The sequence below is a fragment of the Anomaloglossus baeobatrachus genome, chromosome 1, assembly GCF_048569485.1.
Source record: "Anomaloglossus baeobatrachus isolate aAnoBae1 chromosome 1, aAnoBae1.hap1, whole genome shotgun sequence".
Lineage (NCBI taxonomy): Eukaryota > Metazoa > Chordata > Amphibia > Anura > Aromobatidae > Anomaloglossus > Anomaloglossus baeobatrachus.
In genome coordinates, this window is record NC_134353.1 from 825,823,514 (window position 1) to 825,848,984 (window position 25,471).

The window sequence follows — 25,471 nt, forward strand, 5'->3', positions numbered from 1 at the left end:
TGCGGTTTTTGTCGCAGAACGCCGCATCCGGCGTCCATAGGCATGCATTGGAAATCGCGCCGCATCGCGCCAGATGCGGCGTGACGCGTTTTTTTCGCCGCCCAAAAAAATGTGCCAGGTAACGTTGCATTTGGCCGCTGCATTGGCTAAATATGCTGCATCGGACAAAAAACGGACGCAACGTAAGGCCATGCGGCACAATACGGTGCTAATGCAAGTCTATGCAGGAAAAAACGCAACCAGCGGCAAAAAAAAAACGGTTAAGTTTTTTCTGCAACGCGCTGTATTGTGCCGCTCAGCAAAAAACGGATGTGTGAAAGCAGCCTAAGAGACAGCAAAGGTGGGCTGTAATAAAGGGAGGGTGGTGGGTATGATCATCTATAAGATATGCAGGATTTTGGTAAACCTATTCCAGCTTAGTACTGGCATAAATTCTTACTTCTTATACACAAAGCAGAGTCCTTTTTTCCTCATTTATCCAGCCAGCCATAGTATTTTTTTTCCCCTTAGGCATCAATACATCATAGGGATCGATGCAGGAATGGATCCCAAAAATGTAAATAGGATTGTTCCTAAATGCAGCATATCAGTTATCATACCAGATTGGGTTTAGATCTGGATCAGTAAAAGCTAAAAGCACCTGTCAGGCTACAACTAATGTATGGAAGCGGTCACTGACCGATTCCACTGCTGAATGTTCCCTATTCACGCACACAGGTGGACCTGCTGGCGCACCTGTGTGAGTGAAACGGCCGTCGTTCGGCACCTGCTCCTTATTGTTCTATTGGAGCTGTTCTTTTAAGAACTTGATGTAATAAAGCAAAACATTTTTTTCCCCTGGATTTAGGGTGCTGATATCTTTTTGGATCCCCACACACACAGTATATTGTATAGTTTGAAATCTCTCGCACACAGCCCACCTGTCCTCTACAGCAGTGGCTCCCAGTAAGTGCATGCCGTCCTCTATGTCATCAAACACCCGGGCCAGCTTCTCTTCTCTCTCGTGTAAAGCCATCTTTGCCTCGTCCAGCTCTTTGTTCATTTTATCATACTCCTCTTGGCTGAGCTCTTTATATGCTACACAGAGGGTCCGGTATCCTTCCTAAAATATCACAAAACTGGTATTGATCAAAGGCGAAGAATGAACTACATTCCTGTCTAATTACTCTTCATACAAGCTCCAGCCCAGGCCTGTGCAGGCGTCATACATACCAGTGCATTCTGCTCCACATGAACCTTGATGCGCTCAATCTCATCCCGGGCCACTCTGTGAAACACTGAAGAGTCGGCTCCTTTGCAGAAAAGGAAAATTTTGCCTGAAATAAAAGCAGCAAGTTAACAGATGACAAAGGCCGCCGTACCCCGGCACCGCTACAGAGGCCCGCCGTACCCCAGAGAGCGACAGAGGCCGCCATAAACGGGAGCGCGACAGAGGCCCGCGTACCCCTGAGAGCGACAGAGGCCCGCGTACCCCGGAGAGCGACAGAGGCCCGCGTACCCCGGAGAGCGACAGAGGCCCGCGTACCCCGGAGAGCGACAGAGGCCCGCGTACCCCGGAGAGCGACAGAGGCCCGCGTACCCCGGAGAGCGACAGAGGCCCGCGTACCCCGGAGAGCGACAGAGGACCGCCGTACCCCGGAGAGCGACAGAGGACCGCCGTACCCCGGAGAGCGACAGAGGACCGCCGTACCCGGGAGCGCGACAGAGGACCGCCGTACTCGGGAGCGCGACAGAGGCCCGCCGTACCCGGGAGCGCGACAGAGGCCCGCCGTACCCGGGAGCGCGACAGAGGCCCGCCGTACCCGGGAGCGCGACAGAGGCCCGCCGTACCCGGGAGCGCGACAGAGGCCCGCCGTACCCGGGAGCGCGACAGAGGCCCGCCATACTCGGGAGCGCGACAGAGGCCCGCCATACCCGGGAGCGCGACAGAGGCCCGCCGTACCTGGGAGCGCGACAGAGGCCTAGTGTGAACACACCATTAAAAAGAGGTTTCCCAATTATGGAGAACTCTTATCCCACGGCTGCAGGTTTTTTTATAAAAAAAACACGTGCTTTTGTCACCCTCCTTCGGTCCAGCATTGAGTATCTGCCATTGTTTCGGTGACTGTTATTCTCCGCAGCACTGACAACGCTACAGCCATATCAGAGCTCAGCGGTTCTTTCCTGGATGACAGCATGAACCACACAAAGCACTGAGCTTGCTGTATGGTGGCAACGCTGTCTACATGAAGTCAGAGCCGCAGTCATTAGACACAGCGCGGAGCAATGGCGGACGGTCAGTGCTGGAGCCAGTGAGGTGAGCAAGGCAGATTTTTAGGTTATTTTAAAAGCACCAATCCAGCTCTTTTTTTTCCCCAGCACTGGAGTGGCGCTTTTAATCTAAGCCCCGTCATATACTCAATCCCCGGCGTCTTCCCCTTTTACTAATGCTGTTCCAGTTCTGCGGCGCCATCTTGTGCTTATAACTTCTGAATGACGGGAAGTCACAAGTTCTCAATACAAGTCTATGAGTGCCAGAATGAGGCTCCCATAGACTTGTATTGAGCTGAACAGAGATTTGTTTTTTTTTTTTTTTTATACATTTCATTGAATTGTAGAAATAAAGAGAAGAATAATGCACAAACTAATCTGCAGACCTAAGATTTTCCCAGGACCAAACCTTTAATACAAATTATGGACCCGGGAAAACAATGAAAAAGCCATGTTCTATGTGCATAGAACACTAAAACCTAGTAGGAAAACTTCACCAAAGTCCACAAATTTAAAAGCATACCTTTACTGCGCGCACACCAGTCTAATATATCCAGTGACTGACCGGATTCTCATGCTCTGTAACATTCACTAAAAGGGTGGTTCTTCCTCATCAGCACTCTGCCAGTACTATGGGTGCTGGAACTAAATTTTCCCCTTACATCCCAACAAAAGTTCCCCATTTTGGAGGTGGGGGTCCCAGCTGTCCAAGTTATCGCCGGTCCTGTACAGCATCTCCCTGCAGCACTACTTTAGCAGATAGTGGCAGAGAGGTCCTATCCCATGCAGAGAATAGGACAATATCATAAATATCTCTTCTTATGACCACTACATTTTTTTTTTTTAATTTCACTGCCATATTTACAGTCTAAATAAAATACCCAAAGCTCATATAGTGCCATCAGCTGCACACGTGAGCGCGGCTGTTTGCACGGTGCCAATCCCACTGTGCCAATGTTTGGTTAATAGAGGAGCTTTCTTCTCAGTGATGATGACGAGTACGCCATTCATTTATCCCCCATATCTACCTGTGTTTGTTCTAACGAGCACGCTCATTCTCCGCCTCACCGGATCAAAGTTCAGCACGTGAAGGAGCTCGTACCTGGTAATGAAATCAGAAACATCTATAAGCGGAGGTTAGACAAAAGTGATCTTAAAAATCTCCATAAGGCAGAAATATACTCGCTCTCCTTTAAGACAATGTATAGAATTTAAAGGGGTTGGTGTGAAAATATAATATTGATGACCTATCCTCAGATCGCTGGGGGGGTCTGACGCCTGGCACCCCTATTACCCAGGTGATAATAGCTCCAGCGGTGAGAACGGGGCTGACAATTACAAGACCTCATGTAACAGCTGCTGCCAAGAGCTGCAGATCCGCTCATATTCTCCTAAACTGGAGCAGATCCGCAGCAAACAGCACCGGCTGCTACACACCGAGCTGTGCACTTCATTCCCATTCAATGCTTACATTCAGCTGACAGAGCTAATAACTGATCATACAGGATTTAAGGCCCCTATATACATTAGACTGATGTTATCTGAACCCGCCAATATCGCAGGGCTCGGCCAACAGTCTCATGTGTATGGAGATTGCGGACGACTATTGGTAGGGGAGATGTTGATCGTGCATGTCCGATATATGACACCTGGTTGCTTTGCTCTGCTACAGATAAGGCCCACAGAGCTACAAGGGCGCCCTCCCCCCCTCAGAGGTGTAAGGGCGCCCTCCCCCCCTCAGAGGTGTAAGGGCGCCCTCCCCCCCTCAGAGGTGTAAGGGCGCCCTCCCCCCCTCAGAGGTGTAAGGGCGCCCTCCCCCCCTCAGAGGTGTAAGGGCGCCCTCCCCCCCCCTCAGAGGTGTAAGGGCGCCCTCCCCCCCTCAGAGGTGTAAGGGCGCCCTCCCCCCCCTCAGAGGTGTAAGGGCGCCCTCCCCCCCTCAGAGGTGTAAGGGCGCCCTCCCCCCCTCAGAGGTGTAAGGGCGCCCTCCCCCCCTCAGAGGTGTAAGGGCGCCCTCCCCCCCTCAGAGGTGTAAGGGCGCCCTCTCCCCCTCAGAGGTGTAAGGGCGCCCTCCCCCCCTCAGAGGTGTAAGGGCGCCCTCCCCCCCTCAGAGGTGTAAGGGCGCCCTCCCCCCCCTCAGAGGTGTAAGGGCGCCCTCCCCCCCTCAGAGGTGTAAGGGCGCCCTCCCCCCCTCAGAGGTGTAAGGGCGCCCTCCCCCCCTCAGAGGTGTAAGGGCGCCCTCCCCCCCTCAGAGGTGTAAGGGCGCCCTCCCCCCCTCAGAGGTGTAAGGGCGCCCTCCCCCCCTCAGAGGTGTAAGGGCGCCCTCCCCCCCTCAGAGGTGTAAGGGCGCCCTCCCCCCCTCAGAGGTGTAAGGGCGCCCTCCCCCCCTCAGAGGTGTAAGGGCGCCCTCCCCCCCTCAGAGGTGTAAGGGCGCCCTCCCCCCCCTCAGAGCTGTAAGGGCGCCACCCCCCCCTCAGAGCTGTAAGGGCGCCAACCCCCCCCTCAGAGCTGTAAGGGTGCCACCCCCCATCAGAGCTGTAAGGGTGCCACCCCCCCCTCAGAGCTGTAAGGGTGCCACCCCCCCCCTCAGAGCTGTAAGGGTGCCACCCCCCCCCTCAGAGCTGTAAGGGTGCCACCCCCCCCTCAGAGCTGTAAGGGTGCCACCCCCCCTCAGAGCTATAAGGGTGCCACCCGCCACCCCCCGCTCAGAGCTGTAAGGGTGCCACCCCCCCCACCCCCTCAGAGCTGTAAGGGTGTCACCCCCCCCTCAGAGCTGTAAAGGTGCCACCCCCCCCTCAGAGCTGTAAAAGTGCCACCCCCCCTCAGAGCTGTAAAGGTGCCACCCCCCCTCAGAGCTGTAAAGGTGCCACCCCCCTCACAGCTGTGTGGGAAGCCCCAACACCCCTCAAAGCAGTATGGGAGCTAGCCCTGCCCTGCGTAATGGCCGTGTCTGACCGTACAGGGACATGTTCTGATCATACCACATCTCCTGGGCAGGGGTGGACGCGAAATAGTATACAGACAATATAGCACAGGATCATACCTGACGATTGCGGTCCTATGCTGGGGGCCAGAGCCATATGCGCTTTACCTCAGAGTTCCTCTGCGCGGCAGCGGAAATCATCTATGCAAAGCTTCACCAAAGGCAACAGCCGGCAAATCAGAGGTCAGCAGGTGACGTCGCTGCATGACGTCACCTGCTGGCCTCTGATTGGTCGTTGTCTGTCAATGGTATCGCTTCGCAGAGAGTTCCTCTGTGTGATGGCGGAAATCATCTGAAGTAAAGCGCAGATGGCTGCGGCCTCTGGCATAGGGCCGCAATCGTCAGGGGGCCTGCATTAATATATATATATATATTATTTTTTCTTTGTTTAAAATATTTATATTTTGTATGTGAAAAAAGGGCATATTACTACAGGCTGGGACATTGCTAAAGAAGGGGACATGGATGGGCACAAGAATAGACACATTGCTACAGGAGACATGGAGGGGCACATTACTACAGGATGGGGACATGGAGGGGCACATTACTACAGGATGGGGACATGGAGGGGCACATTACTACAGGATGGGGACATGGAGGGGTACATTACTACAGGATGGGGACATGGAGGGGTACATTACTACAGGATGGGGACATGGATGGGCACATTACTACAGGATGGGGACATGGATGGGCACATTACTACAGGGGACATGGATGGGCACATTACTACAGGGGACATGGATGGGCACATTACTACAGGGGACATGGATGGGCACATTACTACAGGGGACATGGATGGGCACATTACTACAGGGGACATGGATGGGCACATTACTACAGGGGACATGGATGGGCACATTACTACAGGGGACATGGATGGGCACATTACTACAGGGGACATGGATGGGCACATTACTACAGGGGACATGGATGGGCACATTACTACAGGGGACATGGATGGGCACATTACTACAGGGGACATGGATGGGCACATTACTACAGGGGACATGGATGGGCACATTACTACAGGGGACATGGATGGGCACATTACTACAGGGGACATGGATGGGCACATTACTACAGGGGACATGGATGGGCACATTACTACAGGGGACATGGATGGGCACATTACTACAGGGGACATGGATGGGCACATTACTACAGGGGACATGGATGGGCACATTACTACAGGGGACATGGATGGGCACATTACTACAGGGGACATGGATGGGCACATTACTACAGGGGACATGGATGGGCACATTACTTCAGGGGACATGGATGGGCACATTACTACAGATGACGAGATGGGCACATTATTATGACTGTGGGGGGGGGAATCATTATTTCCTCTTCCCTTCCAGCAGTCATTATCAGACAACTTTTTGTTATTAGAGCTACAAATACCACAAAATTATGGATTTTTCGAGAAGTGACACCACCTTAGTTATGCTTTTTTTTTTTTTTTTACAAATTTTGACACATCACGCTCAAAAGGTTGGCCATCACTGTCATAGAGCAAGGAGAGGTACAAGTGCGATATACGGCTTGTACACCACTCCGTTTGCTCCTTGGTATCCTCGCTCATCTCATTTCTATGTCTTCCTCACCCCCCGTCCATTCGGCTCTTCTCCCCTCTTCAATCTTAATCTCCGTCCATTTGCTTCCCTTTTTACCATCAATCTGTCACCTGCCACGTTTATCTCCATACGTCTGCCTCATAATGGTGATGGAGCACTACGAGGAGATGGAGCGGGCGGCCGTTATACTTACACCTCCATCTCGTTCTTCTGATTTTTCACCCTCATAACGTCATTTTCCGTTCCCATGTATGTAAATCCATACCTGAAATAAATGAGACGTAAACCTAAATAATCAGGATCTGAATACATCATAGACATTGGGCACGTAGAATAAGGCAGTACCTTTACACAGGAGAACAAAGAATATCACTATTCAAAATATAACACTGTTCCTTATCTGCAGTGAGGAGCCTGAAGCCACAAGTGTGGGGGCTTCACCCAGCGTTACAGGGTCTCCAGCCGGCTCCGCAAATGCAAGTGGACCTATAAAGCCTCTGCTATACCAAAGCCAAGTCAGGAGGATCGCCTGATGGGCTCTTATACAACACAAAATAATCTGACCATTGCCATCAGTCAGAATCGCCGGTTAAAAATATAAATTATATGTAAATGTATACGTATTTCCTGCATTACACAATGGTATAATCAATGCAAGAAAGCCAAGGCTGGACACATCTGTACTCTGATGGACGGCTGTAACTCACCCATAAGCTCCTGTGATAAAAACAAATTATATACCATAAGGTAAAAGGTTTTATATATCCATCTGCACGTTTATTAGATTATGCAGACAGGGCCAGAAAACTGTGGACAAGGACAATCACCGACATGTACTGGGTACGTGATTTACAGTCCTAAAGTGCTCCATACACAGACTAAAGTTAGCCGAACAGATGTTGGAGGACAGTCATGTTGAGAACACAAACCAGAGAGCCCAGAGGAGGAGGCAACAGACAGGGGAGCCCAGAGGAGGAGACGACGACGACAGAGGAGCCCAGAGGAGGAGACGACGACGACAGAGGAGCCCAGAGGAGGAGACGACGACGACAGAGGAGCCCAGAGGAGGAGACGACGACGACAGAGGAGCCCAGAGGAGGAGACGACGACGACAGAGGAGCCCAGAGGAGGAGACGACGACGACAGGCAGGGGAGCCCAGAGGAGGAGACGACGACGACAGGCAGGGGAGCCCAGAGGAGGAGACGACGACAGGCAGGGGAGCCCAGAGAAGGAGACGACGACAGGCAGGGGAGCCCAGAGGAGGAGACGACGACAGGCAGGGGAGCCCAGAGGAGGAGACGACGACGACAGAGGAGCCCAGAGGAGGAGACGACGACGACAGAGGAGCCCAGAGGAGGAGACGACGACGACAGAGGAGCCCAGAGGAGGAGACGACGACAGAGGAGCCCAGAGGAGGAGACGACGACAGAGGAGCCCAGAGGAGGAGACGACGACAGACAGGGGAGCCCAGAGGAGGAGACGACGACAGACAGGGGAGCCCAGAGGAGGAGACGACGACGACGACGACAACAGACAGGGGAGCCCAGAGGAGGAGGAGACGACGACGACGACAACAGAAAGGGGAGCCCAGAGGAGGAGACGACGACGACAGACAGGGGAGCCCAGAGGAGGAGACGACGACGACGACGACGACAACAGACAGGGGAGCCCAGAGGAGGAGACGACGACGACAGACAGGGGAGCCCAGAGGAGGAGACGACGACGACGACAACAGACAGGGGAGCCCAGAGGAGGAGACGACGACAACAGACAGGGGAGCCCAGAGGAGGAGACGACGACGACAACAGACAGGGGAGCCCAGAGGAGGAGACGACGACGACGACGACAACAGACAGGGGAGCCCAGAGGAGGAGACGACAACGACAACAGACAGGGGAGCCCAGAGGAGGAGACGACGACGACAGACAGGGGAGCCCAGAGGAGGAGACGACGACGACAACAGACAGGGGAGCCCAGAGGAGGAGACGACGACGACGACAACAGACAGGGGAGCCCAGAGGAGGAGACGATGACGACAACAGACAGGGGAGCCCAGAGGAGGAGACGACGACGACGACAACGACGACAACAGACAGGGGAGCCCAGAGGAGGAGACGACGACGACAGACAGGGGAGCCCAGAGGAGGAGACGATGACGACAGACAGGGGAGCCCAGAGGAGGAGACGACGACGACAACAGACAGGGGAGCCCAGAGGAGGAGACGATGACGACAGACAGGGGAGCCCAGAGGAGGAGACGACGACGACAACAGACAGGGGAGCCCAGAGGAGGAGACGACGACGACAACAGACAGGGGAGCCCAGAGGAGGAGACGACGACGACGACAACAGACAGGGGAGCCCAGAGGAGGAGACGACGACGACAACAGACAGGGGAGCCCAGAGGAGGAGACGACGACGACAGACAGGGGAGCCCAGAGGAGGAGACGATGACGACAGACAGGGGAGCCCAGAGGAGGAGACGACGACGACAACAGACAGGGGAGCACAGAGGAGGAGACGACGACGACGACGACAACAGACAGGGGAGCCCAGAGGAGGAGATGACGACGACAACAGACAGGGGAGCCCAGAGGAGGAGACGATGACGACAGACAGGGGAGCCCAGAGGAGGAGACGACGACTACAGACAGGGGAGCCCAGAGGAGGAGACAACGACAACAGACAGGGGAGCCCAGAGGAGGAGACAACGACAACAGACAGGGGAGCCCAGAGGAGGAGACGACGACGACAACAGACAGGGGAGCCCAGAGGAGGAGACGACGACGACAACAGACAGGGGAGCCCAGAGGAGGAGACAACGACGACAACAGACAGGGGAGCCCAGAGGAGGAGACAACGACAACAGACAGGGGAGCCCAGAGGAGGAGACGACGACGACAACAGACAGGGGAGCCCACAGGAGGAGACGACGACGACAACAGACAGGGGAGCCCAGAGGAGGAGACGACGACGACAACAGACAGGGGAGCCCAGAGGAGGAGACGGCGACGACGACGACAGACAGGGGAGCCCAGAGAAGGAGGAGACGACGACGACAGGCAGGGGAGCCCAGAGGAGGAGACGACGACAGGCAGGGTAGCCCAGAGGAGGAGACGACGACAGGCAGAGGAGCCCAGAGGAGGAGACGACGACAGACAGGGGAGCCCAGAGGAGGAGACGACGACAGACAGGGGAGCCCAGAGGAGGAGATAACGACAGGCAGGGGAGCCCAGAGGAGGAGACGACGACAGACAGGGGAGCCCAGAGGAGGAGGAGGTGGAGACGATGACAGGCAGGTGAGCCCAGAAGAGGGAGAGACTACAACAAACGGGAGCCCAGAGGAGGAGGACACAACAGGAGACTGATAGCAACTCTCTCATTAACACCACAGGAGTGCTTGGCTGACAGCAATTTAATGTATATGGGGTTAATATAATATAAAATTAATATACAAATTGAATGTACAAATCAAATTAATCTCTGAGTGTGATAAAGCTTGAGATTCTTGATGATTTCCTATAAAAGGATAGGATCGGCTGTATAACATGCTCCAGCCCCTATACCCCCGGACAGGCAGTATAATAAGGGGCTGGAACATGTTGTACACCTGATTGTAAAATGTCATTCTCTGCCCCATAGGCATACATGTGTAGAGTGGGGAACACAACCAAAATGTGAGGGAGACGTCTCCCCTCATTGCCACCTAGAGCTACAAATACAGTCCCCTACAGACTGCCCCTGCTGCCGTATCTGCAGAGGCTGCACATTAGTAATAAGAAGAAATAGTGGAACATTTCCTTTTTAATGCATCTTTTTCTGCTGAAAATGTAAAAAATGTTTGTGTTTTTATACAAATGGAATAAATTTATCTTATAAGATTATCAATAAAAATAGACCATGCTGTTCTCAAAGGAGACCAGCAGGGGGCGCTACCACCCCGGAGATCATCAATCCCATCATATGAACTATAGTACCCAGAGGTGGAGGATTGTGAAAGCAGACAGCTGTGCGGCTGCTGACAGCGCTAATGACCCCACTAAACGGAAGCCCGTGCTCTTCACACCTTACGGAAGCGCTGAGAAAGTGCTGCAAATGCATGTGACATCATTCATTACACCTGCCGAGCCGGCAATAACGGCACCTGGAGATACACGGAGGACGCCACATCTGCAGCTACTGCGAGGACCGCCCGCACTGCGAGGACCGCCCGCACTGATAGCTGTGGAGTGCGGTCAGTTCACTCTATACATGACCTCCGCCGCGAGCGCCGCATACATCACACGGGACCTCCGCCACGTGCTCCGCATACATCACACAGGACCTCCGCCGCGAGCGCCGCATACATCACACGGGACCTCCGCCACGTGCTCCGCATACATCACACAGGACCTCCGCCGCGAGCGCCGCATACATCACACGGGACCTCCGCCACGTGCACAGCATACATCACATAGGACCTCCGCCACGTGCACAGCATACATCACGGGACCTCCGCTACGTGCACAGCATACATCACATAGGACCTCCGCCGCGAGCGCCGCATACATCACACGGGACCTCCGCCACGTGCACAGCATACACCACACGGGACCTCCGCTACGTGCACAGCATACATCACACAGGACCTCCGCCGCGAGCGCCGCATACATCAAACGGGACCTCCGCCGCGAGCGCCGCATACATCATACGGGACCTCCGCCACGTGCACAGCATACATCACACGGGACCTCCGCCACGTGCACAGCATACATCATACAGGACCTCCGCTACGTGCACAGCATACATCACACGGGACCTCCGCTACGTGCACAGCATACATCACACAGGACCTCCGCTACGTGCACAGCATACATCACACGGGACCTTCGCCGCGAGCGCCGCATACATCACACGGGACCTCCGCCACGTGCACAGCATACATCACACAGGACCTCCGCCACGTGCTCCGCATACATCAAACAGGAGCTCCGCATACATCACACAGGACCTCCACCAAGTGCTCCGCATACATCACACAGGACCTCCGCTACGTGCTCCGCATACATCACACAGGACCTCCGCCACGTGCTCCGCATACATCACACAGGAGCTCCGCATACATCACACAGGACCTCCACCAAGTGCTCTGCATACATCACACAGGACCTCCGCCACGTGCTCCGCATACATCACACAGGAGCTCCACCAAGTGCTCCACACATCATACAGAACCTCCGCCACGTGCTCCGCATACATCACACAGGACCTCCGCCGCGAGCGCCGCATACATCACACGGGACCTCCGCCACGTGCACAGCATACATCACACGGGACCTCCGCTACGTGCACAGCATACATCACACAGGACCTCCGCCACGTGCTCCGCATACATCACACAGGACCTCCGCCACGTGCTCCATATACATCATACAGGACCTCCGCCACGTGCTCCGCATACATCACACAGGACCTCCGCCACGTGCTCCGCATACATCACACAGGACCTCCGCCACGTGCTCCGCATACATCACACAGGACCTCGCCACATGCTCCGCATACATCACACAGGACCTCAGCCACGTGCTCCGCATACATCACACAGGAGCTCCGCCACGTGCGCCACATACATCACACAGGACCTCCACCAAGTGCTCCACATACATCATACAGGACCTACGCCACGTGGGCCGCATACATCACAAGGAACCTCCGCCATGTCCTCCGCATACATCACAAGGAACCTCCGCCATGTCCTCCGCATACATCACAAGGAACCTCCGCCATGTCCTCCGCATACATCACAAGGGACCTCTGCCATGTCCTCCGCATACATCACAAGGGACCTCCGCCATGTCCTCCGCATACATCACAAGGAACCTCCGCATACATCACAAGGAAACCTCCGCCATGTCCTCCGCATACATCACAAGGAACCTCCGCCATGTCCTCCGCATACATCACAAGGAACCTCCGCCATGTCCTCCGCATACATCACAAGGGACCTCTGCCATGTCCTCCGCATACATCACAAGGGACCTCCGCCATGTCCTCCGCATACATCACAAGGAACCTCCGCCATGTCCTCCGCATACATCACAAGGAACCTCCGCCATGTCCTCCGCATACATCACAAGGAACCTCCGCCACGTGCTCCATATACATCATACAGGACCTCCGCCACGTGCTCCGCATACATCACACAGGACCTCCGCCACGTGCTCCGCATACATCACACAGGACCTCGCCACATGCTCCGCATACATCACACAGGACCTCAGCCACGTGCTCCGCATACATCACACAGGAGCTCCGCCACGTGCGCCGCATACATCACACAGGACCTCCACCAAGTGCTCCACATACATCATACAGGACCTACGCCACGTGGGCCGCATACATCACAAGGAACCTCCGCCATGTCCTCCGCATACATCACAAGGAACCTCCGCCATGTCCTCCGCATACATCACAAGGAACCTCCGCCATGTCCTCCGCATACATCACAAGGGACCTCTGCCATGTCCTCCGCATACATCACAAGGGACCTCCGCCATGTCCTCCGCATACATCACAAGGAACCTCCGCCATGTCCTCCGCATACATCACAAGGAAACCTCCGCCATGTCCTCCGCATACATCACAAGGAACCTCCGCCATGTCCTCCGCATACATCACAAGGAACCTCCGCCATGTCCTCCGCATACATCACAAGGAACCTCCGCCATGTCCTCCGCATACATCACAAGGGACCTCCGCCATGTCCTCCGCATACATCACAAGGAACCTCCGCCATGTCCTCCGCATACATCACAAGGAACCTCCGCCATGTCCTCCGCATACATCACAAGGAACCTCCGCCATGTCCTCCGCATACATCACAAGGAACCTCCGCCATGTCCTCCGCATACATCACAAGGAACCTCCGCCATGTCCTCCGCATACATCACAAGGAACCTCCGCCATGTCCTCCGCATACATCACAAGGAACCTCCGCCATGTCCTCCGCATACATCACAAGGAACCTCCGCCATGTCCTCCGCATACATCACAAGGAACCTCCGCCATGTCCTCCGCATACATCACAAGGAACCTCCGCCATGTCCTCCGCATACATCACAAGGAACCTCCGCCATGTCCTCCGCATACATCACAAGGGACCTCCGCCATGTCCTCCGCATACATCACAAGGGACCTCTGCCATGTCCTCCGCATACATCACAAGGGACCTCTGCCATGTCCTCCGCATACATCACAAGGAACCTCTGCCATGTCCTCCGCATACATCACAAGGGACCTCCGCCATGTGCTCCGCATACATCACAAGGAACCTCTGCCATGTGCTCCGCATACATCACAAGGGACCTCCGCCATGTGCTCCGCATACATCACAAGGGACCTCTGCCATGTGCTCCGCATACATTACAAGGGACCTCCGCCATGTGCTCCGCATACATCACAAGGGACCTCCGCCATGTGCTCCGCATACATCACAAGGAACCTCCGCCATGTCCTCCGCATACATCACAAGGAACCTCTGCCATGTGCTCCGCATACATCACAAGGGACCTCCGCCATGTGCTCCGCATACATCACAAGGGACCTCCGCCATGTGCTCCGCATACATTACAAGGGACCTCCGCCATGTGCTCCGCATACATCACAAGGGACCTCCGCCATGTGCTCCGCATACATCACAAGGAACCTCCGCCATGTCCTCCGCATACATCACAAGGAACCTCTGCCATGTGCTCCGCATACATCACAAGGGACCTCCGCCATGTGCTCCGCATACATCACAAGGGACCTCCGCCATGTGCTCCGCATACATCACAAGGGACCTCCGCCATGTGCTCCGCATACATCACAAGGGACCTCCGCCATGTGCTCCGCATACATCACAAGGAACCTCCGCCATGTCCTCCGCATACATCACAAGGAACCTCTGCCATGTGCTCCGCATACATTACAAGGGACCTCCGCCATGTGCTCCGCATACATCACAAGGGACCTCCGCCATGTGCTCCGCATACATCACAAGGGACCTCCGCCATGTGCTCCGCATACATCACAAGGGACCTCTGCCATGTGCTCCGCATACATCACAAGGGACCTCTGCCATGTGCTCCGCATACATTACAAGGGACCTCCGCCATGTGCTCCGCATACATCACAAGGGACCTCCGCCATGTGCTCCGCATACATCACAAGGGACCTCTGCCATGTCCTCCGCATACATCACAAGGGACCTCTGCCATGTGCTCCGCATACATTACAAGGGACCTCTGCCATGTGCTCCGCATACATTACAAGGGACCTCTGCCATGTGCTCCGCATACATTACAAGGGACCTCTGCCATGTGCTCCGCATACATTACAAGGGACCTCCGCCATGTGCTCCACATACATCACACAGGTGAAGTTTAAATTAGCCCACTTTTACATTGTTACCAACATTGATAATGTAAGTGTAAAATACAATTTGCAGAATTTCTACTGGGACTCACTTTTTGGCTCCGGTCACGAGAGCGATTTCATCAGGAGAAGAGGAGATGTACGAACACTTGTTCTCCGATGATAAATCAGGTCCGTCAGTCTGACACTCGTCCCTCAGCTGCACCGTATGGCACAGGCACAGCGCCCGCAGGAACAGCTCTTCTCTGTCCTACAGGGCATGAGAAACATCAGTATAGCACAGGCACAGCGGCAAATCGTATATAGCACTACGGACATATAATATATACACAGTGACGTCACACAGGACTAGGACCTGCTGCAGACTATAGAACGTTATAAAGGCCTGGTCACATTATAGAGTAATGTGGCGTCAGGTCCTACACACGACTATTACCATTGTGCCGTCATATTCTGCGACTTTCACTTCTGTATTTACAGCCTTAAATATACTGGATCACATGCGCCACCAGTGAGATTTCCAGATCATGTCATAGGGTAACCTTTGTGCTTAACTATTAACCCCTTCACGACCTTGGACGGATCTATCCGTCAAGGATTGTGTCCCATTAAGCCCCCTGCCGCGGGCAGGCGGCGACGGTCGGCACACATATCAGCTGTTTTCAACAGCTGACATGTGTGCCTGCATGTTGCGAGTGGAATCGCTTCCACTCGCAACATTTAACCCCTTAAATCTCGCTGCCAAAGTCTGGCAGCGAGATCTATATGCGCGCGGCCATGTTTTTTACTTACCGCCGCCCTCACCGGAATTCACGTGAGTGATCACGTGACGTTCGATGGTTGCCATCGTAGCACAGGGTCATGTGATGACGCCTGCAGCTACGAAGTTTCACTTTCGTTTTTCCTCGGCCCAGAGCAGAGGGAAACCGGAAGTGACTGAATCTGCTGTTTACAGCTGTGATCAGCAGATAGATAACAGCGATCGGATTGCTGATCGCTATTGCCCCCTAGGGGGACTAGTAAAATTTAAAAAAAAAAGTAAAAAAAAAGTTTTAAAAAATAAAAACAAAAAAAAACAAAACTAAAAGTTCAAATCACCCCCCTTTCACCCCATTGAAAATTAAAAGGTTTAAAAATAAATAAATATACACATATTTGGTATCGCCGCGTTCAGAAATGCCCGATCAAAATATAAAATCAATTAATCTGATTGGTAAATGGCGTAGTGACAAAAAAATTCCAAACGCCAAAATTACGTTTTTCGGTCGCCGCATGTTTTACGCAAAATGCAATAACAGGCAATCAAAACGTAGCATCTGCGCAAAAATGGTACCATTATAAACGTCAGCTCGAGACGCAAAAAATAAGCAGTCACTGAGCCATAGATCCCGAAAAATGAGAACACTACGTGTTTCGGAAAATGGCGCAAAACGTACGCCACTTTTATTGGACAAACTTGTGAATTTTTTTAACCCCTTAGATACAAGTAAACCTATACATGTTTGGTGTCTACAAACTCGCACCGACTTGAGGCATCACAACAACACATCAGTTTTACCATATAAAGAACACAGTGAATAAAACATCCCAAAAACTATTGTGCGATCACACTTTTTTTTGCAGTTTTCCCACACTTGGAATTTTTTTGCTGTTTTCCAGTACAATATATGGTAAAACTTATGGTTTCATTTAAAAGTACAACTCGTCCCGCAAAAAACAGACCCTCATATGGCAAGATTGACGGAATAATAAAGTTACGGCTCTCGGAAGAAAAGGAGCAAAAAACAAAAAAAGCAAAAACGGAAAGTGACCGGGGGCTGAAGGGGTTAAAGGGAATTAGTCATGAAACCCCCCCCCCCCCCCAAAAAAAAAGAGAATTTTGTTTACTTACCGTAAATTCTTTTTCTTATAGTTCCGTATTGGGAGACCCAGACATTGGGTGTATAGCTTCTGCCTCCGGAGGACACACAAAGTACTACACTAAAAAGTGTAGCTCCTCCCTCTGAGCCTATACACCCCCTGGAGAACCAGATCTAGCCAGTTTAGTGCAAAAGCTGAAGGAGAATAGCCACCTACAAGTAAAGACAGAGCAAGAACCGGAACAACCGGAGACTCTGTCCACGACAACAGCCGGTGATAACACGCGGAAAAAGAAACTGCCAACAGGGAGGGTGCTGGGTCTCCCAATACGGAACTATAAGAAAAAGAATTTACGGTAAGTAAACAAAATTCTCTTTTTCTTTATCGTTCCTATGGGAGACCCAGACATTGGACGTCTCAAAGCAGTCCATGGGTGGAATAAACAGAAAAACTGAGAAGTAGGCAGAGCCTAACTTCACAAATGGCGACAGCCGTCCGAAGGATGCGTCTGCCCAAGCTCGCATCTGCCGAAGCATGAGCATGCACTTGGTAGTGCTTTGAAAAGGTATGCAGGCTAGTCCAAGTGGCAGCCTGACAGACTTGCTGAGCCGTAGCCTGGTGCCTGAAAGCCCAAGAGGCACCGACAGCTCTGGTCGAGTGTGCCTTGATCCCCGGCGGGGGAGGCACCTGAGAACACTGGTAGGCATCGGAAATGGTCGACCTAATCCAACGAGCTAAGGTCGGCTTAGAAGCAGAGAGGCCCTTACGCCGACCTGTGGTTAGCACAAAAAGAGAGGTGCACCGCCTAAGAGCAGCGGTGCGAGACACATAGATCCGGAGCGCCCGCACCAGATCCAGAGTATGCAACGCTTTTTCAAAGCGATGAACAGGAGCCGGACAAAAGGAAGGCAAGGAAATATCCTCGTTAAGGTGGAAAGGAGAAACCACCTTAGGGAGAAAGTCCTGAGTTGGACGGAGAACCACCTTGTCTTGATGAAAAAAACAAAAAAGGTGACTCCGAAGAGAGCGCAGCCAAATCAGAGACTCTCCTGAGGGAAGTTATGGCCACTAGAAAGACCACTTTCTGTGAAAGACGAAACAAAGAAACCTCCCTAAGAGGCTCAAAGGGGGGTTTCTGCAAGGCCGTGAGAACCAAATTGAGGTCCCAGGGATCCAAGGGCTGCCGGTAAGGCGGAATGATGTGAGACGCGCCCTGCATGAAGGTGCGCACTTGAGCCAGCCTGGCGATACGCCGCTGGAACAGTACTGACAGAGCCGAGACTTGTCCCTTGACGGAATTGAGGGATAGTCCTAGCTGCAGACCCGACTGTAGAAAGGACAGAAGGGTCGGCAAGGAAAAAGGCCAAGGAGCATGGCCGGAAGAGCGACACCAGGACAGGAAAATTCTCCAAGTCCTGCGATAGATTTTGGCTGAGGAAGACTTCCGAGCCCGAGTCATAGTGGAAATGACTTCAGGAGGAATACCAGAAGCCGTTAAGATCCAGGACTCAAGAGCCACGCCGTCAATCTGAGAGCCGCAGAATTCTGGCGGAAAAACGGACCTTGTGAGAGAAGGTCTGGACGGTCCGGAAGATGCCACGGCACCTCTACGGACAGATGGAGCAGGTCTGGGTACCAAGCTCGCCTGGGCCAGTCCGGAGCAATGAGGATGACCCGACGGCCCTCCATTCTGATCTTGCGCAGAACTCTGGGCAAGAGAGCTAGAGGGGGAAACACGTAGGACAGACGAAACTGGGACCAGTCTTGAACCAGAGCGTCCGCTGCAAAGGCCTGAGGATCGTGGGAGCGAGCCACGTAAACCGGAACCTTGTTGTTGTGACGGGATGCCATTAGGTCCACTTCCGGAGTGCCCCACTTGCGGCAGATTGACTGAAACACTGCCGGATGCAGGGACCACTCGCCACTGTCCACGGTTTGACGGCTGAGATAATCTGCTTCCCAGTTTTCCACGCCTGGGATGTGGACTGCAGATATGGTGGACTTGGGAGTCCTCCGTCCATTGAAGGATGCGTTGAACCTCCAACATTGCCAGGCGGCTGCGTGTCCCGCCTTGGTGATTGATGTAGGCAACCGCTGTCGCGTTGTCTGACTGGACTCGGATGTGCTTGCCCGCCAACAGGTGGTGAAAGGCTAGGAGAGCTAGAAGCACAGCTCTGGTTTCCAGCACATTGATCGAGAGGGCTGACTCGGACGGAGTCCAAGTGCCCTGCGCTCGGTGGTGGAGACATACCGCTCCCCAGCCGGATAGACTGGCATCCGTGGTGAGGATCACCCAGGACGGGGCCAGGAAGGAGCGCCCCTGAGACAGAGAGAGGGGCCGAAGCCACCACTGGAGAGAGCTCCTTGTCTGTGGCGACAGAGCCACTAGCCTGTGCAAGGAGGAAGTCCGCTTGTCCCAACAGCGGAAAATGTCCAGCTGCAGAGGACACAGATGGAACTGGGCAAAGGGAACAGCCTCCATTGACGCCACCATCTGACCCAGCACCTGCATTAGGTGCCTGATGGAATGACGGCGGGGCCTCAGCAGAGAGCGCACCGCCAGTTGGAGGGACTGCTGTTTGACTAAGGGCAGCTTCACAAGTGCCGGCAGAGTCTCGAACTGCATCCCTAGGTAAGTGAGCCTCTGGGTCGGAGTCAGAGTGGATTTGGGCAGATTGACAAGCCACCCGAATTGGGCTAGAGTGGCAAGAGTGAGCGAGACACTCCGCTGACAGTCTGCGCTGGATGAAGCCTTGACTAGAAGGTCGTCCAGGTAAGGAATCACTGCCAACCCCTGGAGGTGCAGAACCGCAACCACTGCTGCCATGACCTTGGTGAATACCCGAGGGGCCGTGGCTAACCCGAAGGGGAGAGCCACAAATTGGAAATGTTCCTCTCCGATTGCAAAACGTAGCTAACGCTGGTATGAAACTGAAATTGGCACATGCAGATAGGCATCTCTGATGTCGATGGATGCCGGGAAATCCCCTTGGGTCATTGAGGCAATGACTGATCGCAGAGACTCCATGCGAAAATGCCGCACCTGAACATGCTTGTTGAGAAGCTTGAGATCCAGGATGGGCCGGAAGGAACCATCCTTTTTGGGGACTAGGAAGAGATTTGAGTAGAAACCTCTGAACCGTTCCCGGGCGGGAACCGGTACAATTACTCCGTTGGCCTGCAAGGATGCCACGGCCTGAGAGAAGGCGGCGGCCTTGGAGAAGGGGGGAGTTGGCAGAAAAAATCTGTTTGGCGGGCTGGAAGAGAATTAGATCCTGTAGCCGTGGGAGATGATATCCCGCACCCACTGATCGGAGACGTGTTGAAACCACACGTGGCCAAAGTGGGAGAGCCTGCAACCGACTAAGGACGTTGCTGGCGCGGACAGATAGTCAAGAGGAGGCTGCCTTAGTGGCAGCAGCTCCTGCGGTCTTCTGTGGACGCGCTTTTGGGAGCCAGTTGGATTTCTGGTCCTTGGCTGAGTTAGTGGACGAGGCCGAGGGCTTAGAGGACGACCAGTTGGAGGAACGAAAGGAACGAAACCTCGACTGGTTCCTACCCTGGACAGGTTTCCTGGTTTTGGTTTGTGGCATGGAAGTACTCTTCCCGCCAGTAGCTTCCTTAATAATTTCATCCAGTTGTTCACCGAATAGCCTGGACCCAGCAAAAGGGAGCCCAGCAAGGTACTTCTTTGAAGAAGCATCTGCCTTCCACTCTCGAAGCCACAAGATCCTGCGGATAGCGAGGGAATTAGCCGAAGCCACCGCAGTGCGGTGAGAAGCCTCCAGCATGGCAGACATGGCATAGGATGAAAAAGCTGAAGCTTGGGAAGTTAAGGCAACCATTTCGGGCATAGATTCCCTGGTGAGGGAATGCATCTCCTCTAGAGAAGCAGAGATGGCTTTGAGAGCCCACACTGCTGCAAAAGATGGGGAGAACGAGGCCCCTGCCGCCTCATATACAGATTTGGCTAGAAGGTCATCCTGGCGGTCAGTGGAATCCTTAAGAGAGGTGCCATCAGCCACTGATACAACGGTCCGGGCTGAGAGTCTAGACACCGGGGGGTCTACCTTTGGTGAATGAGCCCACTCCTTGACCACCTCAGGTGGAAAGGGAAAACGGTCATCAGAACCACGCTTTGGGAAGCGTTTGTCAGGACAGGCCCTAGGCTTGGTCACAGTGGCCTGAAAACTGGAGTGGTTAAAGAACACACTCCTTGTCCTCTTAGGCAAGGTAAACTGGTGCTTTTCTGCCAGAGAGGGTTGCTCCTCTGATACTGGCGGATTGAGGTCCAGTACAGAATTAATGGACGCAATCAAATCACTAACATCTGAGTCACTTTCGGACAGATCAATGGGGCACATGGAGGTAGCCTCCGAGCCCCCAGTAAAGGCATCCTCCTCGTCCGGCGAGTCAGCTTCTGAAACAGAGCCGCGGGACAAGGAAGGAGAGGGAGCCCTGCATCTCCTTTTAGGAGGACGGGGTCTGGGACCAGATGATGAATCCTCTGTGAGCTCCGCTGAGAGAGCCCTAGCAGCAGAGGCACCCTGTGAAGGGGGCTGATGCATGTTCAGCAAAGTCCGGGACAGCTGTCCCATGGAGTCGGCAAAAGACTGGGAGATTGACCTAGAGAAGGATTCTACCCAAGCCGGGGGTTCAGCCACAGGAGCCGGAGCAGCCGGAGAGACCACTGGGGGGGCGATTCCAGGCTGAGGCATTGTCAGGTTAGAGCAGGCATCACAATGTGGATATGTGCTCGGTTCAGGCAGCACGAGCTTACATGCAGTGCATACTGAATATAGCTTTGGAGCCTTGCTCCTCGTGTGAGACATGCTGCTGAAGTGGGGGCTCTGCCAGAGTGACCCCCAGAGAGTATATACAGAGGCCCACAACCAGAGGTTGTGGCTTACCAGACCGCTGGAGTGGTGTTGTGTGCCCTCCAGATCCCGAAGCCCGGACCCCAAGCACCTCAGCAGGGATGCTGCAGCCAGTGCTGATTGCAGAGAAAACGCTGATAAAATGGCGCCGGAGCGAGGAGAGGGGGCGGGGCCAACCCTGAGAGCGTGATCTGGAGGGCCAAAGAGACTTACAGGGGAGGAGACATGTACTCAGTGAGGAGTGTCTCTCCCCTGTGCAGAACGGCCGCTGGGCGGAGCCACACTGTCCCTCTGCATGAATGACATGCGAGGGCAGTGAAACCGAAAGTAGGCCTCCGGCGAACCCGGGGCCTAAATTTGAGCGGTGCGGCCGGCGCGCAGGCACCCTCGGCGCGGTTCTCAGGCGACAGCCAGAGAACCGGCCGGAAATGTCAGAAAACTCACTCAGCACACTCTCCCCACATAATAAAGTACAGGGACCCCCAGAATATAAATGTCTCAGGTACTTAGCTTGCTGAGACGCAGGGCCATGTCCCTGGGGATGAGTGCTCCGTCCAGCAGGATCCAGAAGGGCTGCGGATGGAGACCAGTCTCCTGCAAAGCATGGAGAACCGTGCTGGCTCCCACTTCAAGCCAGAGCCCGAGGGATGGTGAAGGAGCGCGGCATGTAAGGCTCCAGCCTTGGAATCAACCTTAACAGCACCGCCGACACAGTGGGGTGAGAAGGGACATGCCGGGGGTCCAGACTTGGACCCGCTTTTCTTCAAAATCTTTCCAAAAATGAAAAATCAGATGAGAATGCATGTGTGGATGTATGCCTCCTGAACACAAAGCAATGAACTGGCTAGATCTGGTTCTCCAGGGGGTGTATAGGCTCAGAGGGAGGAGCTACACTTTTTAGTGTAGTACTTTGTGTGTCCTCCGGAGGCAGAAGCTATACACCCAATGTCTGGGTCTCCCATAGGAACGATAAAGAAAACTAATATCCTGCAGATATAGGGTTAATTGCCTGGTTAATATGGTTTTAAAACCGTGCAGCAGCTGTACTGAAAGTTGGCTACTGGGAAGAAATGAAGTTTATTCCTCCTGGCAGCCTCCGGCTTTCAGTCATAGCAGTGTGGCTCATCTGAGCAGCTTAACATTTGTCCATGAGGGGTCAGATTTTTTTTTTTTTCCCCACAAACATCATCAAGATCTAAAATATGATGACGCAAATTGTAGCCTTTATGGAGCAATATCAGGTTTTTCATCACCCCTCAGAGACTGGTATTACAGGAGTATGAGATAGGGGACATTTCTGAACAGTTATTACAGCCATACATCCTGGCCGCGGCTTAATAAACCACCTTACACTATTATAGATATATATGACGTGAATAATTTGAGTCATCAGGGGACGGTGATCTCACACACGAGCCGGTCTCACTATACCTGTGAAGCTTTGCCATAGATTCCGGCAGGACCATCGGTCTCAGATTCCCCGTCTCCGGTATCATTGTATTTGTAGCCATCTATGCAGCATTCGATAAACTCCATTGAGTTTTCGGTGAGTGTGCCGGTCTTGTCAGTGAACACATATTCCACCTATGAAAAGGAAAGACGCCAGATGGTTTTTCAATTGTCCATTATATCAGGGGTGGACATATCACTGGTGCAACCTGTTGCCCAAGAGGTAAGGGGGCCCATTTCTACCTCCAAAGTAGGAGGAGATGGACTCTTGGGCTGCAGAGGACACATATACTGTTCTTGCACAGAGCCCGCTGTGGCCGCCAGTGCATTATATGGTCTCTATGGTGTGGAGACCTGCAGATATTTATAGTGGCTGCGCCTGGAAAGCAGAACATACATAAGTCCCTCATATAGGAGGGCAATGGAGGAGAGCTGCATAATTGTGAGCATCTCCAACTCCAGCTCGCCCACACATTTTAAATGGACTGTGGGGATATGAGAACAGGTTTTCTAAACTAGACACTCACTTTAATAAATAAGGGAAAGCAAAAATGAACCTGACATATCCATCAATGTCAATGGCTGCTCACTTTCCCCAGTGCCACGTGCTCGCTGACTGGGGGTAACTCGACTCTGCTCTCTTTCAAGCCACACATCCAAGCCCCCTTCACCTCCTGCCGCCTCTAACTGATAAATATTTCCCGGATTTGTACATTCCTTTCCCAAGAAGCTGCAAAAACCCTAGTGCATGCCCTTATTATCTCCCGCCTGGATTATTGCAACCTCCTGCTCTGTGGCCTCCCTTCTAACAGTCTCACACCCCTACAATCTATTCTACACTATGCTGCCCGGTTAATTCACCTCTCCCCCCGCTACTCCCCAACCTCTACTCTCTGCCAATCCCTTCACTGGAATCTCATTACCCAAGGACTCCAGTTCAGAACACTAACCATGACATACAAAGCCATCCACAACCCGTCTCCTCCATACATCTGTGACCTAGTCTCCTGGTATTTACCTGCACGTAACCTCAGATCCTCACAAGACCTCCTTCTCTACTCCCCGCTCATCTCCTCTTCCCACAATTGCGTACAAGATTTCTCCCGTGCATCCCCCATACTCTGGAACTCTCTGCCACAACATATCAGACTCTCGCCTAACATGGAAAGCTTCAAAAAGGAACCTGAAGACCCAACCTCTTCCGACAAGCCTATAACCTGCCGTAACACTCAGTCTGATACAGCGCCACACGACCCTCTCCTATTATATCCCTTATAGACTGAGCCCTTGCGGGCAGGGTCCTCTCTCCTCCTGTACCAGTCTGTGCCTTGTTTTGTTTAGGATTATTGTACTTGTCCCAATTATGTGTACCCCTTTTCACATGTAAAGCGCCATGGATAAATGGCGATATAATAATAAATAATAATAACTTTTTATCCACGTTTTATAACTTATCCATTTACCTGCCCGAGCTCCTCATTCAGGTCGGAGGTGTTCACCAACGCCCCCTCCTTCATTTCCTCATCGTACATCTCTTTATCCCACGCAATGAAGAACGATCCTAAAAACTTTTGCATTTCCACAGTCACGTACATGGATACAGGAATGATGAAGTTGAACAGAACCATGAAGGAAAGAAAATCTGTAAAAATCTTTAATATCTGCAACAACAAAAATAAGGGAGGAAAAAAAAAAATATGTCAACCGATGGTGCAACGTGCCATGTGGACAGTGTCAGACTGGCTACCGGAGGATCCTTCAGTAATACCAGGCCTGGCTGCGGTTACCTGCACTGAACTCCGGAGATCTCACCTGAACTCTGGAGTGCAGCCTGGACTGAACTCAGGGTTTGCAGGACTCAACCGCGAGTGCCGACCGATTCCCCGGCCATTGCGGTTCAGTTCATGATGACAGCTGCGGAGAGGCCAGGCTGAACTCTAAGGCTATGTGTCCACGGTAGAATGTTGCTGCGGATTTTTCTGCATGAAAATCCGCAACTTTCGCGGCAAATCCGCACCTTTTTTTTGCCGCGGATTTTTTTTTTTTCCCCATTCTATAGCCAAAATCCGGATCAAAA

At 53.1% G+C, this 25,471-nt stretch overlaps 1 protein-coding gene across 3 annotated transcripts in view; it reads right to left on the reverse strand.

The window, feature by feature from the left end:
- LOC142253486 (phospholipid-transporting ATPase IG-like) overlaps positions 1-25,471 on the reverse strand; it is a 258,210-nt gene that overhangs the window by 90,865 nt on the left and 141,874 nt on the right. For all 3 annotated transcript variants that reach the window (XM_075325103.1, XM_075325104.1, XM_075325105.1), the window contains exons 12-18: positions 24,858-25,055; positions 23,377-23,529; positions 15,301-15,458; positions 7,007-7,078; positions 3,279-3,352; positions 1,213-1,316; positions 921-1,102 (exon numbers count right to left, since the gene is read on the reverse strand). In XM_075325103.1, the coding sequence (XP_075181218.1) occupies positions 921-1,102; positions 1,213-1,316; positions 3,279-3,352; positions 7,007-7,078; positions 15,301-15,458; positions 23,377-23,529; positions 24,858-25,055 (941 nt within the window). The remainder of the gene's footprint in view (positions 1-920; positions 1,103-1,212; positions 1,317-3,278; positions 3,353-7,006; positions 7,079-15,300; positions 15,459-23,376; positions 23,530-24,857; positions 25,056-25,471) is intronic.